The sequence below is a fragment of the Chrysemys picta genome, chromosome 9 (genome assembly GCF_011386835.1).
Source record: "Chrysemys picta bellii isolate R12L10 chromosome 9, ASM1138683v2, whole genome shotgun sequence".
NCBI lineage: Eukaryota > Metazoa > Chordata > Testudines > Emydidae > Chrysemys > Chrysemys picta.
This window is the reverse complement of record NC_088799.1, coordinates 49,951,830-49,969,778: the sequence shown is the minus strand read 5'-3', so window position 1 is coordinate 49,969,778 and position 17,949 is coordinate 49,951,830. Positions and strand designations below refer to the sequence as shown.

The 17,949-nt window shown below is 42.9% G+C and overlaps 1 protein-coding gene across 9 annotated transcripts in view; it reads right to left on the bottom strand.

The window, feature by feature from the left end:
- SENP2 (SUMO specific peptidase 2) overlaps nt 1-17,949 on the bottom strand; it is a 62,388-nt gene that overhangs the window by 21,457 nt on the left and 22,982 nt on the right. For all 9 annotated transcript variants that reach the window (XR_010590148.1, XM_065556188.1, XM_065556189.1 and 6 more), the window contains 8 exons: nt 13,692-13,747; nt 11,667-11,800; nt 9,436-9,511; nt 8,720-8,801; nt 6,589-6,745; nt 5,525-5,628; nt 3,315-3,409; nt 723-780 (listed from right to left, as the gene is read on the bottom strand). Coding sequence is in view for 8 of the 9 variants with exons in the window: in XM_065556188.1 (XP_065412260.1) it covers nt 723-780; nt 3,315-3,409; nt 5,525-5,628; nt 6,589-6,745; nt 8,720-8,801; nt 9,436-9,511; nt 11,667-11,800; nt 13,692-13,747 (762 nt within the window). In the remaining variant the exon portion in view is untranslated. The remainder of the gene's footprint in view (nt 1-722; nt 781-3,314; nt 3,410-5,524; nt 5,629-6,588; nt 6,746-8,719; nt 8,802-9,435; nt 9,512-11,666; nt 11,801-13,691; nt 13,748-17,949) is intronic.

The window sequence follows — 17,949 nt, the reverse complement described above, 5'->3', positions numbered from 1 at the left end:
TGGATTTACAGCTTATTACAACAACCTGTAACCTGCTAGCCCCCTCACCCTTTGTCCTATGATTGCAGAGGTGTTAACGGACCACTCTACTTTATGCTAACAATCTGTTCCATCTTGCATTTAGCTGTAATGCAAGTACCACCTTTCGCAGCCCTAAAGAACTTTGTGTGGCTCGAATGCTTGTGTCTCTCACTAGCAGAAGTTGGTCCAATAAAAGATATTACCTCACCCACCTTGTCTTTCTAATATCATGCAATAGGATTTCTGTAGACCAGAGTGGGAACAATGAGTTTACACTTCCTCCTCCCAAACAACTTTTTACATACATCTCTAACCCTACTCACACAAGGAGAGATAGCGGAGACATTCCTTCTCCAGTGCTAAAACCCTTGACTGCTGGCTGGGCACTGCTTTCCTCACTTTCTAGAGCTACAGCTGTCCCTTACCCTGCTATCCAAATGGCCTACTTTAATTCCCCTCCCTCCAGGACTCTATGATGCACTTGTGTGTTGTCATTATGATAGTGAGGCACATCCTGCACAAGATGCCCATTACATAGCTATGTTCCATAATTTACCAAGTCCCTCCAAAGAGGTTTCTCCTCAGCATCTGCAGGTGATGCACATAAATTTTTATTCACACACACAAAAATACCAGAGGTTGGAAACCAAACAACACAGGAAGCCGAACATGGAGGAATGTAATTAGGAGAGATTTTGTACCTGCTCACATCACTTCTCCGAGACCAGAGTGGGCCCCGAGTTTCAGCACCTCTGATACCTGCATAGAAGGAGAAGAAAGTATGAATTGAAAACAAAGTCAACTAATTCAGTTCAAAACTGTAGATTTTAAGGTTATACTGTAAATGACTATCTGATTAGCCAATCACCAACACGAAGTTGCAGAGCTAACAGATAAGCCTGTTGAAGATCATATCCAGAGAAATGGAGGTTATTCACTGTAACTGAAGGTTCTTCGAGATGCGGAATGCAGATAGGGACCACACGTGGGTATGCATGCACCAAAGTCCAGAAATTCTTCCAACTGGTGTCTGTAGCTCCTCCTCGTGCTCCCAACCAAGGGCATAAAAGGCAATGTGGGTCAACACCTCTCCAGTTTCTCTTCTTATCACAATCCAACCAAATCTGAGAGGATTGAGAGTAGGTGGTGGAATACAGATAGAGATCACACATCTCAAAGAGCCTCCAATTACAGTAAGTAACCTCCATTTATTCTTAGAATGCTGGTCCCTATGTATATTCCACACATGGGTGACTAGTTAGTGTTCAGACTAGAGAAGGGTGCAAGGAAGGTGGCAGCAGAGATGCCTGTAGTACTGCCATTCCTACAGCTGCATCTGCAGTTACTGCTTGGACTAGAGAATAGTGTGTCATGAACATGTGGACAGCAACGTAGAGTTCTGCCCTGCAAGGGGCCTATAGCAGAACATCTGAGGGAGGCCGCAGAGGCAGCTTGTGCTCATGTGGAATGAGTTGTAATGCCCCAGGAACAGGAATTTTTTTCTATTTTGTAGCATTCTAAGATGCATCTCAAAACCCACTTTAGAAATCCTCTGAGAGGATATGGCTTGCCATAGTGCAGAGATCATGTGGGTAATAAAGTGTCAGATTTTCTAATGGGTTTGGTTCTTTGCAGGTAGAATGCCAGGGTGCACCTGATATCAAGGGAGTAAAGTCTCTTGTCTTCAGAATAAGCGAGGGGTTTCAGGAAAAATACAAATAAGCGTAGTGTCTGATTTATGTGGAACTCAAACAATCTTGATATGGGAGGGCTGAAAAGTCCTCACCAGAAGAGGGAGGTGAGAACTCTGGCAGTAACAGTCATTTGGAGTTGACGGAGTGCCAATTTGGCTGCTAAATCTAGTGGAGACAAGTTTGCAGACACAAGTGGAGTCTGGTGAATGGCATCACAGGTACATGCACCCACCTGGCCCAAAAGTGAGACACACTGGTGCCCCATACTTCATGGTTTACAGATGATGTGGAAAATCAGGTTGCTCATCATGCAAAATCCATCTGCAGGCAGAAATGCTCTCACAGAGACTGAGTTCAGCTGTGTTCCTATAAAACTTATTGTCCTTGTGGGTGACAAAACAGACTTTTCTTCATTTATACAAAATGCCTAAGGTAGCAAAAAGTTACTGAAGAGATCCTATCACTGACATGACTTCCTGACAAGATCGGCCTACCAGGTATGGGAACACCATGTAGCCCTGGTGCCTCACCTGGGCTGCTACCTCACAGAAAACTTTTGTGAATACTCTGGGTGCTGTAGTGAGTCCAACAGGGAGGACCCAAAACTGGTAGTGTTCCTCTCCCACCATGAAACACAGGAACTTCTTGTGGGATGGGTGAACAGCCAAATGGAAATATATGTCCTTCATGACGAGAGCCGCAAACCACATCCCTTGTTGAATAATCATCCTGAATGTCAGCTTTCTGATAAAGATGTTGAGTTGTTGAAGGTCCAGGATGGGTCTCCACCCTCCATCTTTGGGGGGCGGGGGGGAAGAATTAGGAAATATGGGGAGTAGAAGCCTCTCTCTTGGTACTGAAGTGGGATGCATTTTATCACCTCCTGATGAAGAATCAACTAGTGAGTAGGTCCCAGGATGACGGACTGGAAAGGGGGTTTGTGAAGAAAGGAGGAGAGAAAAATGTATGGAGTATCCCTGATGGATAATCTCCAGGACCCAACTGCCAGTACTAATTTTTCCATCAGGTTGAAGAGTTCCTCAAAGCGCTCCTTCCACCTCTTGACGATCTCCTCAGTGGAGGTCAGTGTTTCACCACCCTTACCGAGTACAGCCTGGGCAACATCCCACCAACACTTCCTAAGACGACAATTTTAATTGGCCAAACCCCCACCCCTCCTATAGTACAAGGGCCTTAAAGTTAAGCATTAGGTCTTTCAACTTGTTAGACAAGCTGTTCTGTACAGGAAGATAAACAGAAGTAACAACTTTTATAGTAATAGCAAACAAACGTGTAACAACTTTCTGACATGGATGCTTCCATATTTTTACATGCATTTATATACGACATGATGGGACTATTAAAGGCTAATGTATTGCATATATACAAGTCTGATATAATTAGACTTAATACATGCAGAAGGCCACAATTAAGGTTTCAGTCTCAATCTTTGCAACTTCACTATTGCAAACTTAACTCCGAATTCATTTAAAGAAGACTCACTGAGGAGAATAAGCCCGACTTGATTATGTCTATCTCCACTTACTGCAATATATGTATGTGATATATACATACATACATACACACACACTCACTCACCATTCCTTAGTGTAACAAATGGAGGCATTCTCACTCCAAATCTTTCTTCCATGTAGCCACCAGTCTTCGCTGGCTCCTTGAGGCAACTTTGAGAACTTTGGTACAGATTTAGAAAAAAGGAGAAAAAAGTGTCAGAATTTCTTTCAAAGGAGCCCATACATATCCTATTTGTCCCCATTGTATGCAAATCCTCTAAAGGAATGGATTATAGCTCCTACACAACCATGTGGTACAGAATGCTAGAAGTGATCACTGTTAAAGCAACAGAATTTGGTAAACCAGAATTGGCCAATTGATGCATTAATGGAAATATTCCAGCTCCAGCAGAAAAAAAAGCAACTAGTCAATTGTGCAACGTTTACATCCTGATGCATATTACTTTTCACTATGCCAAGAGTGAATGTCCACTCTAAGGGGGAAAAAAAAAAGGGGGGGGGGCATGCACACAGAATTTGATTCTGTTAGACAGCAAATTTTACAGGCTATTTACATAGTATGTGAAATAGTCTCTTTTAAACAGGCTTAGTATTAATTTTATTGAGTAGCCATTCTGTTTATTTTGTATGACAAGATGTTTTCATTATGCCCTGCATAAACCTTGATCAGTCTTTAACTCTTCTTTCTAAGGACTGATCAACATTGGGAACTTAAATCAGCAGATACATCTTTCGGGGGTGAAAAATCCCACCCCCGCCCAAGAGACATAGCTATCCTGACCTAACCCCAGTGTAGACAGTGGTGGGTTGACAGGGAGGTGAATTGCCTACACTGATGGGAGGAGTTCTCCCATCAGTGTAGATAGTGTCTGCGCGGCAAGCACTGCAGCTGTGCCATTGTAGCAGTTTAAAGGTCTCAAAAAGGAGAGAGACTTCTGACCATTTTCAGTGGCCTTCTCACTTGGTGAAGTTAAAAAAGGTCCAGAGAACAGGAATTAAGTACTCCACTATATCATTTGAAATACTGTTTTCTGTATCGTTTAAATACATCAGAAGTAAACAATTATTTTCTTTTAATCTGCAGTTGTCTATAAAATATATATATTCATTTCTCCCAGCAGCGAAAGAAGGAAGTTTGGATTTGTTGCTGTGATCTTAGAGAAGTTCAAGTTCTAGAGCATTAAGGTACTCCTTGAGTTTTTACTAATCTAGTTAAAGTAGTACCACACCTTAGTGTAGATGCAGTTATGAGGGTATAAAGTGTATTTAGACGGATATAGCTTATTTTCCCTCTCATAAGGAAAAGCAGCTATACTGGTCTAAGCACATTTATACCTTTATAAATGTGTCCACACTAGGAGATGTGCCACTTTAACTATACTAGTATAGTTAAGTGGTACAGCTCGTGTTTAGACAAACCCTTAGCTCCCAGACAGCTTCAGCATTCAAGAAGAACAGGTAGACAAAACCTGAATTTCTGTTCAGAAAAGGAACTTCTCTTTGAAGACCTTGAGAGGTCTTCATACAACACAGAGGCATGGACAAGTTTTCCTGCCTTTGCAGGTCACCTTCAAGAACTTCAGCTCTGTATGCATGATTGCCATGGTCTTTTGGCCTTACCACAGATTGAAAAATTATTGTAAAACTATAAAATGACAATTTCTTATGAAGTTGGAAGAGATCACGTATTCATTAACTATAGTTAGGCCTCAGAACAGGCTGTGTTAAGACAAAAAATGAGCTCCTTCACAGCTTATGTCCATTCCACATCAGCAGCATAAGATTCGTAAAAAGCATTCAATGGAAGGGAAAATAAGTCCCCAAATCCAACACCACTGTGGTATAGCACTTACTATAGGATTTCATAGTACAAATTACATCACTGGAAGCACTTGTGCCCAAAGAGAGGCAGGAAGTTTCCTAGTGCAGATACAACATAGGAAGCAGAAAAGAGGTAGGAGGAGGAGAAAGACACCCACAGCAATTCCAATTCTTCACCTTTTGTAAACTTCTGCTGAATATTTTGGGTTGTTTTAGTTAAAAAAAAAAAAAAAGCCACAGATAACTTTAGTATACACAACTGCATGCATTTCAAAAGGTCTGTTCCAAAGCATCTGTCCTGGTCCATATCAACAGAACTCTGTTTATTGCAACAAACTGATCAAATTTTTCCAACAACCAGAGTGCCCGTTAAAAGAGTGACCTGATGTCCCTCCTTGCCTCTCAAGAGAAGTCACTTACTAGTAAAAAGTCTGGAATATAACGTGAAATTACTTGCAGTGGTTTGCAGCTATGGGAGTGGAGTAGTTTCTAGGATATTTTTCCTTTACTAGTTCCAATAGTAGTTTGTACTTTTCTCTCTCTTCTCTTTGTACACCCTAAGAGGAAAAAAAGCCACGTTAAAACCACTGTCAAGAAAAAGTGGAGTGAAGTTTGTAATTAAATTTAATGCATACTACACAGTTGTTACAGCGCATGAAGTTTATCTTTAGTCCTATTTAAGCAGGAACCATATGACTAAAGCTGCTGTTAAGTTGAAAATGTGCTCATGCTCATTATAGCAAGGAGTATAGTTTTCATCCTTATCTCAGTTTACAGCAGCTTTCTACTGTCTAGCACATTTACATGCAGGTAAGTCAATGATAAACAAATATATACACCCTCATTACCATTTCCAGTTGTGGAACTGCCACATTCACTGGAGTTGACAGAAAGCGGAATCCACTTTTGGTGAGCTCTCACCCCAAAGACTCTATGAAAAGTGATGTTTAATGCCAGAAGGGACCATCAGATCATCTAGTCTGACCTCCCGTACATCACGGGCCATTACATTTTACCCAATTACCCCTGCATTGAGCCCAATAACTTTTTTGGCAAAAGCATCTTCCAGAAAGGCATCCAGACTGGATCTGAAGACATTGGGGATTCTCCATCTCTTAACTTTCCATGGTGGTTTGATCCCATAGTTAATTGCCCTGACTTAAAATGTTTCTGAATTAGTTCTAATTTGACTTTGTTTGGCTTCGTTTTCCAGCCATTGGTTCGTGTTTCGCTTTTCTCCACTGAAGAGCCTTTTAGTACTTGGTGTTTTCCCCCATAAAGATACTTCTACTCTGAAATCACCTCTCCATCATGTTTTTGATCAGCCAAATAGATTGAGCTTTAAGTCCCCCTGCAAGGCATTTTCTCAGCTCAAGGCTATGCTTCAAAAACCATTTTCACTGTATCCAATTTCACATCTTGCCACCTCAATACTCAGAGATCTCCCCATTATATAAACTCAGAAGTGACAAAAATGAATTGACCCTATTTCAAAAGCGGTCTTTATCTGGACTCACCTCTTCCACAGTACAGTGAGGCCTCCTCACCAGCTTGCCAGCATCTGAAGTGGTGGCTCCTGCCATGTTCTCCTGACCAGGCAATCCCCATGAAAAAGAACCTTCTGGAATGGATTTGGTATGGCGTTTGCTACTTATCCTTGTGTTGCAGAGGTTTCTGTTAAGAGGAACAATTACACTATTAACCACTAAAATCTAAATCTTCTTGAGTCAAATTACATCTAAATGTTTTTGAAAATACATGCATTGTTGGGGGCAGAGACTTAAGCCTCATAAGGATGTATGGATGTTCTGAATTACTTTCAGTCAGGTGGAAAAATCAGGTCAAACCACCACTTGATAGAGAAATCCAAGAAATCTCTCTTACAATGACTAAGAGGTGCACACTGACTAAATGGACGGTTTACAACATACCATTTTAAGCTCCATTACATGCACACGCTTCAGGCTAAACGAGGTGCTCCAGGAACTGTGAGCTCTGCCAGATCATGTTTTCTCCTTTGCTATGCCCCCCCCCCCAAAACAGTGCTTCCTACTTCTTCAGACGGCCCTGTACCTTTAATTTTCTCATATGCTTCTTTCATTAAACCCTATTATAGTATGGCTGAGATCAATTACCCAAAGCCATGTTCCAATATGCCACTGAGGTATTTTGGGGGATATAGTTACAAGTATGCCATACAGCTGACACCTCACAGAAGGGAGCTCTATTCCCATAATTGGTGGAGTCTCCACCCGCACCCCACATTCACAATAGCTGCCTTAGGAATTTTCCTCTTTACCATTAAAAGGTTTTCATGCGGATATTCTGCTCCCCTCCGCTTTCTGGGGAATGTTTCAGTTTAAAAGCTAGGAGCACTAAGCCAGCTCAGTTTAAACTTCCTATTGTAAGCCATCTTAAAAGCAGCACAGCTTCCTCTTTAGCACTAAATACCATGACCAGGCTGCAGCTCATGCAGCTGAAAGAGTTGAGAGCCACTAGCTGAGACAAGCCCACCGTAGTCAAAATCCTGAACCAATTCAGAAGACTCTCAATCCATCTGAGCATGGATATCATCGTCTTCAGTACTGGCTTGGGACCTACTCCCATGGTGACAACTCCTAACAGGGATACTATAGTGTAACAAGGGGATCAGTACCATAGAACTAGCATTATCTTATATAGGAATGCAGCAAGGACACTATTCAACCTAGTTTTGGGATGGGAGGCAAACAGCAGTATTACACAGTATCCTGGCCCATTTCCTTCCAATTATTGCCATCTCTAAAACCTTGGAGAAAATGGCATCAAGAGTGTTCCAGTAGTGTCATCTAAACAGAACACCTCATGCAAAACCAGGGGACTCCTATCCTTTATTATATCTTGGATAATTTACACCAAGTTCCCCCCAATTTTCTGGTAATTAAAACCTCTCTCAAACAAAAGACTATTCCACACCCCTGCATATTCCTCCTCTCTTCTCCCAAAACTCCTACATTTTTGTTCCTTGAAAGCCTCCAATCTTTTGTCCCCAGACATCCCTATTATTTGCCCCTTCAAAGTTCCCCATTCCTTTGTCCCCAAAAGCTCAAGAACTGACACAAATCATAACTTCCCCATCTCTTCACACTTCCAGATCCCACTTCTCCACCCAGCCACCCCTCAACATCTCCTCTGGCCTTTGCAAGGTTCCCCCAGAACTCTTTGCTCTGCCTCCCCAGCTCTTCCCCAGGCGCTCTCTCACCCTCCCTAGGTCTACTTTGTGTGTGCAATTTCCCTCCCACCTGAAGGTTTTAATGTACATTTTTCCTCCTAAAGATGAGCTCCCTGCTGGCAAGCCAGCTTCACAGATTCCTTTACATACTTATTACCCAAATCTTTCCTTTTGGACTAGTTATATTACATCTTAGCGTCGAGCTGTACAAGTTTAAGAGTTTAATACATTGATAGGAGACAGTACTGCAGTTCAGCGGAGTGCCCGGTAATACTCTGCATCTGGAAAGAGCCAAGCACTACTATATATAAATGGATTTAAAAAAAACGTATTAGGCAGCAAATGTGGGCAGACACCTATATTCTGGAGGAGCGTAGAGGATGCTGATTTGAGGGGTGATGGGAGGATATAAAAAAAGACAGCCACAAAAATTTTACCTCAGACAAGGCACAGTCCTGCAAGAAATAGGTACTGTCTCTTTACTGGGACAAACGCTAGTGCCACAAGATATTTTCTTATCTATGGAAAAAAGTACCAGACATCAGTAGTTGTGAGAGGGGAGTGATAGAGTCTTAGACGTTTGTATTTACAAAAGCCTCACAAAAAACAAATGCATTTTAGTTTAGATGTGTTAAGCCAACATGTAAACTTACTTAAAAGATTTTAGGTATCACACTAGGGCATTGTTTGTCTTTTTCAGCAGCCACTTCAATGAAGGAAGTCACTTGTCTGAATAGAAACTGCTCCATTAGACTAGTGCTTTTCTATTTCAGGTTAATCATATATATTACACAAGACTGTTTAGGAAGCTTTCCAGGCACACTTTACACTAATGGCACAGCCATCCAGAATGATGCACATCATAAGAGAAGGCTGTAACACTTAATGCTGAAATGGCTGCAACAAAAATATCTGGCTAATGTCAGTGGCAATGGAAGGAAGCAGGAAAGAAAGCAAGAGTTCATCCTCTAGTGTTCTAGATTTTAGAGGTACTGCTCTTACCAAATTCAGAATTATAAAGCACTTAAAGTCTTACACAAGAGACATTATACAAGTGGAAAGTATTAATGCTGCTGTATACACCTGCTGGGCATTTTAGTAGATAGGGGGAAAGAGGAAGGAAGAAAAAGCGGTGGCTTCGTGTCAGTCTTACCCAGTTGTAGCATTTCTATTCCAGGTGCAGAGTCTGTCAGTCTGTCAGTCGAAGAATCAGAAGCATTTGAAAAAGTCTTAAAAAGAACAAGGAACCATTTAAACGCAATTTGGATGTGGATCAAAGCAACCTCACAGTCTACTCACTCAAATTAGAGTTAAACCATGCTATTCATCCAGTGACCCAGATTGACTGGTTTGGATCTTGGCAGAACATAGGTCTCTGCAGTTTCTACAAAGTGTCTTTAAAAAAAAAAAAAAAAAAAAACACCACACCCAACCTTTAGCTCCTAGAGAGTCCACATGTGCACTTTTTTTAAAAATCCCACTTAAATGAGTTTGGAGCAAAAACCCCATTGACTTTACACTCATCCCCTGGGGTGCTACCACATAATAATCAATCTTGAATAAGGTTTTCTCATCCTTGAAAGACTTTTAGAATTACAGCAAGTGAACAATCTTTAGAGCAGTCTTCACATAAATTAAAGAACTGAGTTCTATCCTTGAATTCCTCTCAATTGTCTCCAAGACAACAACAACCAACAACATCTTAAAACCAGCAGCTTGTTCCTTGAAAACAAAACTGTGTAAACTAGCAAATTTACATGCTATTTAGAAGACACTAGAACATCCTAAGTCTCTTTGGATTGTCCTACTGGCGCTGATAAGGCAGAAGACTATAAACCAGATTGTCCAACCTAGCAATCGAAGAATCCAGCTCACAGACATGCAAGCTAAGTACAATAACTCCCCACTTAATGTCCTCTTGCTTAACGTTGTTTTGATCTTACGTCCCTGCTCAATTACAGAACATGCTCTATTTAAAGTTGTGCAATGCTTCATTATAACATCATTTGGCTGCCTGCTTCGTCCACGGCTGGCAGCCCCCCTACGCCTCCCCCCCCAGCAGACTCCGCGGATCACTGCCTTCCCCTTCTTCCCCCCACCTCCTGCCCGCAGCAATCAGCTGGCTTGTGGTGTTCAGGAGGGAGTGGGGAGGAGCAAGGACTCGGCAGGCAGGCTCCCCCTCCCTCCCGAACGCTGCAAACCAGCTGATTGCTGCGGGCAGGAGGGAGCCTGCGTGCCGAGTCCTTGCTCCTCAAGCCTCCCTCCTGCCCCCGAAGGTCACAAGCCAGCTGACTGCCGGGGCAGGAGGGAAGGAGTGAGGATACAGCACACCTCCCCTATCCCTCCCCTGCCTCCTGCCCGCGGCAATCAGTTGCCTTGCGGTGTTCAGGAGGCAGGGGGAGCCTGTGCACCGAGTCCTCGCTCCTTCCCCCTCCTTCCTGCCTCCTGAACGCTGCAAGCCAGCTGATTGCCGCAGGCAGGAGGCAGGGGAGGGAGGGGGAAGGCATGAGGACACTGTGTGCGGAGTAAGGAGGGGGAAGAGAAGAAGAGGCGGGTTAAGGGTGGAGGCTTGGGGGAAGGAGGGGGCGTGAGCGGGCCGAGGGTTGACCCCTCTGCCCCTGGTGCTTGCAGAGTAGGGGAAGCTGCCACTGCTGCTGTGCAACATGCTTCTCCTAGCCTACAGCACCTTCAGCCTCCTTGCCTGCCTCATTGACTCAGTGCCAGTGGGCTGTGCCTGTGTGGGGTAAGGCAGGGGCACCTCCCAACTATAGTACTGTACAGCAAAAAAAAAAAAAAAAAAAAAAAAAAAGTTTCCCTGGAACCCAAACCTGCCCCCCCACCATTTACATTCATTCTTATGGGGAAATTGGGATCATTTCACTTAAGTCACATTTTTCAGGAACATAAGTACAACGTTAAGTGAGGAGTTACTGTAGAGGGGAGCTTTTGTACACATTGCACCTAAATACCAGTTGTGTACACTAGCTGAAGGCATGTAAGTGCATCTAGTAGGGCCATTTATTCAGGAAACACTTATTCATATTAGTTACCAGGACAGGAGGCATGTGGACTCTTCAAATACAACAAGCTTGAGAGCAAAATCACAACACCATTTGTAGGAGAATATAAGAGTACAATATGTAAATTTAAAATACTGTAAAGATGTCCAGGAGTAAAACAGCAGAAGTTCAGTCTTAGGATTCAAACTTGAATGAGGCAATACCTATGATCTTAAAAGTAAGATAACACCACCAGACCTTATGACTTTTGACAAACCCAACTCTAAGCAGTCACTGAGTAGACTGGTCCCATTCATTTATTTTGTGTTGTATGTATTCAAACATTACAGCTAGAAACAATCTTACGCCCAGAATCCCCACTAACCTCATCCGTAGATTCTGCACTTTGAGCTCCATTACAAATGGATGTCTTCAGATACCTACTGGTCAGCTGGGATGGCAATTTAATTAGATTGGCAACTCCTTGTACAGTCTTCGTCAATTTAGAGATAACATAATCTTAAACAAAAGAAAACAAACAAAAACACACACAGGAAGACCATAAAACATTTGGTCTACATAAGGATTTTTTCCACTTTTTAAATTCAGGCACTCTCAGCTAGAGTATCATTGCATGCAAAAGTTTACACTTCAGGTTATTCAGAACATTATCAACCTTTTCAGGCTTTATTTACATGTATCCTTGACTGGTTGGGAAAACAGTAATCCCTTAAACTCTAGGGGACAAGCTTTTCAAAGACTATTTTTACTATTGAAAATACAAAAGCAACATGCAGCCAGCCTGATGGTAGCCCTCAAGGTTAGCAGTTATTTTTGGCTCCATATCCTCTAGCAAAACGGTGTTTTTTTAAAGTCAGAAATTAAGTTATACTCTGGAGGTCAGCATTTATCTGAAAATAAGAGTATGATATTTAAGCATAGAAGTTTCATGCTATGTATTGTTCACAGATACTAGTTAAAATTGCTAAATACCAATTTGCTCTGTTTACGGAGACTTGTACACTGTTCAAAGTGAGGGGTAGTGGTGGAACAAAAAATAAAAAAAGACCCTTTTATAACTTTGGTTTCCCCGAGGACTTTCTCCAACCCTCAAAAATGCATTAACTTATGATGATACCACTGCCACTAAGTGACAGCCAATATTCTCAGAGAGAACAGCAATGTCCTTTGTCAGGCAAAATAACTAAAGATAGATCTTACTTTTCATCAGTACTTGTGCTGGAAGTAGACCTTAAGCAGAGGGACTTCAGTGTCCACATCTCCACTTTTCAGTCAAGAGAATGCTGACTAGTTAGGTCCAACTCAAGTCATTTCAGATAGCAACAATATCTGCTCTGTTTTAACTATCTAGTGCGTAAAAAGTGGTGGAGCTGCAGATTGCATGTGGGCGAGGGTGCAAACTAAGTGAAAAATGGGTCAGTATTAAGGGCACCACAGGGAAGTATTTTGGTGAGAGCTAATGGAGGTTAGTGGAAAGTGCAAGGCAAAAATAAGAGTGCCCTCTTTTTCCTCCCTATTCCTTCCCCTTTTTGGGAGAAATGAGGCACTTCTTTGTCAAGGACAGCATGTATCCATCCACGACAGCTTTGCTACACCCTCTTAGTCCCAACCTCTCCCCTTGTAATCTAGCTCTACTCTACCTCCTCCTCCCCTCCAACTCATGTTGAATGTATAACGTTTTCCCCAGGAACTCAACCTAGCCTTCCCAGCTCCCAACTCAGAACCTTCCCAACTCCATCAGCTCCCTACAACCAGCTCCAAAACACCCAAACTCTCTCCCCTAGAAAGAAAAAAAAACTCTGCCTCGCCTTGCTTAGCCTCTCAACAGCTCAGAATCCCTTCCCAAATCCCCCTTAGGCTCAGACACCCTTCACCACATGCAGCTCAGAATTCTTTGCCACCCAGTTAAACACAAATGCTATTTGTTTCAGAGTCAGGAAATGAAAAACAGATGCAGCAAGGAGCATATGATTGGGATTTGAAATGCATCAAAGTGTTATGCCCTGCTCTAGCCTCCTCCCTGCGCTTCCTGAAGTTTGTGTGCTCAGGCCAGAAGTCCAGTGGCACTTTGTGTACTGTAGCACCACAGACTTCTCTCCCCACCACAGTGGCAGCATGCAGTACAGCACCCTGCAGTAAATCAGCCACTTGCAGATAGAACATGGGTGGGACTTAGCCCCATTAGCTCCCGATGATCCCCTCTTGTGGCCATCTATACAACTAGAGTGCCTTTCTAGAAGGAGCAGGTGAGGAGGGGTTTGAAGAACCATGCAGGTTATTTCAATGTTCATAAATATTGAAACAAAAGCTCCGGACTCCTGGGTACATGAGAAAGATCTAGTCTCTAAAAAACATTAGACAAGTAGTGAGATAAGCACTAATGCAATACCTAATCTTTGTCTTTTTGCTTGCCTCTGGTTAGGGTCCTCCACAGATGCCGGAATGCTGAGGAAAGAACAGACCAAAGAGTTACTTGTAGTAATAGACAAGTGTTCTAAATGAGTCCCCTTCCTTACAGTCTCCAAATACAACCCAAATTAGTTTACCTGCCCCCAGGGCATTTCTTTACAGCCAGCCATCAAGACTGTATAGACTTCCATACAGGAATCTATTAAAGTCCCATAAGGCTATAGCCACTGCAGAACTGACCACCACAATCTGTGCACATACTAGGCAGGGTCCCAAAGAGTGCCCCATGTACTCACAGACATGACTTCATATAGGCACCTTAAGTAACGTGCCCCATATGCATCCAGTAACACACATTGGCAAAGGCACATTTAGGTAATGTAATTGTATACAGTTCATTTAAGTTTGTTACTAGCTGCAGAGTGCAATGCACGTGTGGGTAAAGTTTGTCTCCTCCCTCAAAAAAAGGAAATAGTTTTGTCAGCCTTAATACAATTAGGGGTAAATAGAGATGTTTGTACACAGGATTAAGACCCTAAAAATCACTACATAATCTATATTAAATGAGTTAAATAGAATGCTGATTAGAATACAAGGAGAGAGAGAGAGAGGAAAAAGACACTACACTCGAATTCATAAACATTTAAGTTATACTTGTTGCTATGCCAGTGAAGTGACTGTTCTCATGCACCAGTTTCCTAAAGTCAGTCTCAGATACACAAGATGCTGTTTCAAAATGATAAAACTAGTTCATTATAAGAGCATAACCTTTTGCAAGACTTCAAGAATGCAAAGTTAGATCTTAAAGTTTATGTTCAATGGCGCCCTATCTGGTTTTAGAGAAGGTGGACTTCATATTTCCCCTTTTCTGGGAAGAGAGTGATTTCTTTCAAATGGTTTTAGTCCACTTCAGGTCAGGTCTATACCAGGGGTTCTCAACCTTTTTCTTTGAGGCCCCCCCTCAACATGCTATAAAATCCACAGCCCACTTGTGCCACAACCGTTTTCTGCATATAAAAGCCAGGGCCAGCATTAAGGGGTAGCAAGCAGGGAAACTGCCTGGAGCCCATGCCACAAGGGCCCCCATAAAGCTAAGTTGCTCAGGCTTCTGCTTCAGCCCTGGGCAGTGGGGCTCAGGGCCCAGGTCTTCAGCCCTGCACAGCAGGGCTTAGGCTTTCTGCCCTGGGCCCCAGTGAATCTAATACTGGTCCTGCTTGGCAGACCCCCTGAAACCTGCTTGTAGCCCCGGATCCCTAGTTGAGAACCACTGGTCTATACTGCAATCTTTTGCCAGCTGGCTGTGTCTGTCACGGGTGTGATTTGTGACCAACATAGCTATGGCTACAAAAGTCTTGTGACATGGTAGTACCAGCAAAGCTGTACTATTGCTGATCTAGCTTCTCAGTCGTAGTGTGAGGTCCTGATATCACTTATTGTCTCATTAGTTCCATTCTGGGTAAAACATCTCTCCTGGGCTTCCTATTCCTTTCTTATGAAGTGCCAATTTGCTATGTGCTTTACAGGTAAGTTCGGAGATAATATGGTGAGCTAGGAGTTAACAGTCAATAAACATGCAGTTAAAGATGCAACAAGAAGCAAGGATTAAACCCCACCATTCAATTGCCATCTTTATTAATCTATTGTTTGGGAGAGAGTTTAATAAACTATTTCCAAGCCCTTATTTAGAAAGTTTGATGGTCTCTTTAATAATGCTTATTTTTTTCCACTTTTTAATTCTCATTGTTCTACTGTTCCTCCTGTTTTAGTATTCAATAGGACTACTGATGCAAATACCAACACAGGGTTGAAAGACTCAACATTTGCAAACATAATATTTGCATTTGGTTTCTTTGCAGTGTTGTAGCCATGTTGGTCCCAGGATATGAGACAAGATAGGTTAGGTAATATCTTTTATTGGACCAACTTCTGTTGGTGGAAGGGACAAGCCTTTGAGCTTCATGGACTTGCTCTTCAGGTCTGGAGAAGGTAAACCAGAGTGTCTAAACCCAATACAAGTTGGGACAGATTATTAAGCATATGGGGTTCATACATGCTGTAGAAGACCACTTAAAGTGAGCAATAAGGGTTAACAGGCAGCGAGGCGTGTTACAACTTCTTGTAATGAGCTATAAAACCAGTTTCTCTGTTAATTCTGTCTAACAGATACGAATTTAAGTTCCCAAACTTGTCTTTTGAAGGTGTTGTGCAGGTTTCCTTTGAGGATGAGGACTGAGATTTCAGAAACTGACAACTCCATATCTGACAAGTGCTCACCCATAGGGAATATGGTGTTTTTTGCCTTGTTATTTTTCTGAGAGTGTTCATTCGAGCGCACAGGAATTTTCTGGTTTCACCCACATTGTTGTTGGGGCATTTGATGCCTGGATGAGGTATGGATTGCAATTGTCTGATACCTTGTACAGGTTTCAAGTGTGGGGTGATAGGTGACAAGGTGTGTGGTCAGTGGGTTTATTTTTCTTTTTCTGTATTAAAGCAGGTTCTCAGGGTATTTGGGTGTCCCTTTTCCATGATGCAATCTACTTCTCTGTTGGAGTGTCCTTGTTCGGTGAAAGCAGTTTTAAGGAAGTATGGGATATACACCTCTCTTCAGAGAGAATTCTGTAGTGCCCAGCTGTAGCTAACAGATTTGTTGGTGTTTGGGGGGGGGAGGGGGAGGGCGGAAGAGAGAGGAGGAGGAGAGGGTGTTTGGTGGATCTGTGAAGGTAATGGTGGTGATCCATGGGTTTCTTGTAAATAGTCTTTGTAGGGTTCCATTGTTGAAGCTCACCATGGTGGCCAGGAAGTTGATGCTGGTGTGGGACTGTTCTGGAGAGTTTGATGGATGGGTGGTGGTTGAAGTTAGAGAGAAAAATCTATGGAGGGAGTTTAGATCATCTGTTCAGAGAATGAAAATATCATTGATGTATCTCAGTGTATATCATTGGTTTCATGGTGCATACTTCCAGAAATTCTTCCAGGTGGCCCATGAAGAGGCTGGGGTATTGGGGGAGCCATCTAGTCCAAACCTTAGGAAAAGTCATGGGTACTAAGTATTCATTGTTAAATGCGAAGTTGTTGTGAGAGAATGAAATGGATTAGTCTAGTGATGAATTTAGGCCAGATTTCCAAGTGTTGTACGTTCTCTTGTAGGTATGAGACACAAATAGCAATGCCGTCATGGGGAAGGATGGTGGTGTACAGGGAGGTGACAGATAGTAATCTGTGGGAGGTTGCTAATGTTGTAGAGTTTCTGGAAGGAGTTAGTAGTGTTTTGGAGGAAGCTGGCCCTTTCTGTGGTAAGTGATCTGAGGTGGTGAGTGGTTTCTGTAAATCCGGATATTCCTTCAGTAGGAGTGCTATGGCCAGATATGATGGGTCTGCCTGGGTTCCCTGGGTAGGCATGTAGAAGGTTCTGGGGAGTGGGTTTGCAGGGAATAATGTAAAGTTTTTCTTGGAGTCGTTGGGAAAGGTTCTGATGGCATCTTTACATTCCTATGTGAACTGGTTTCTTTAGCTTTCAACTGAAGTTTTAAGCCACTATTTGCGTAAAGTCTTTAAAATGCTGAGGCTAAGTCTAAGTGAAAATTTCAGAATACAAAGGCCAAGATTTTCGAGTGATTAATAATCCTGGGCGCTGCAATTTTTTGACACCCTACTTGAGACACTCTGAAGGAGTCTGATTCTCAGAGGGCGGGCACTCAGTGCTTTCTGAAAGTCAGATGCCCCCTTGAAGTAAATATGTTAGAGCTCCAAAGCCCCAAGAAAAGGGGAAGAGCCTGACCAAGTATGGCTTCAGCTTGTTTGTTCTTATTTTTTATCCTTTATCATAAGTGTACTGCCACATACTTGACCTAAACTTCTGAAATTAACCTGTCAAGTAAGGGGATCAGATCAGAAGAGGCAAAGTAATCAAATGAAAAACTTTTACACTACTGTCCCCTCTTCACTTCTCCCAAGCTCCAACTAGGGCAGGGCTCAGCAACCTTTGGCACGCGGCCCACCAGGGTAAGCCCCGGGGCAGGTCTGTTTACCTGCCACGTCTGCAGGTTCGGCCAATTGCAGCTCCCACTGGCTATGGTTTGCCGTTACAGGCCAATGGAGCTGTGGGAAGGGCAGCCAGCACATCCCTCGGCCCACGCTGCTTCTGACAGCCCCCACTGGCCTGGAGCAGCGAACCGCGGCCAGTGGGAGCTGCAATCGGCCAAACCTGCACACACAGCAGGTAAAGAAACTGGCCC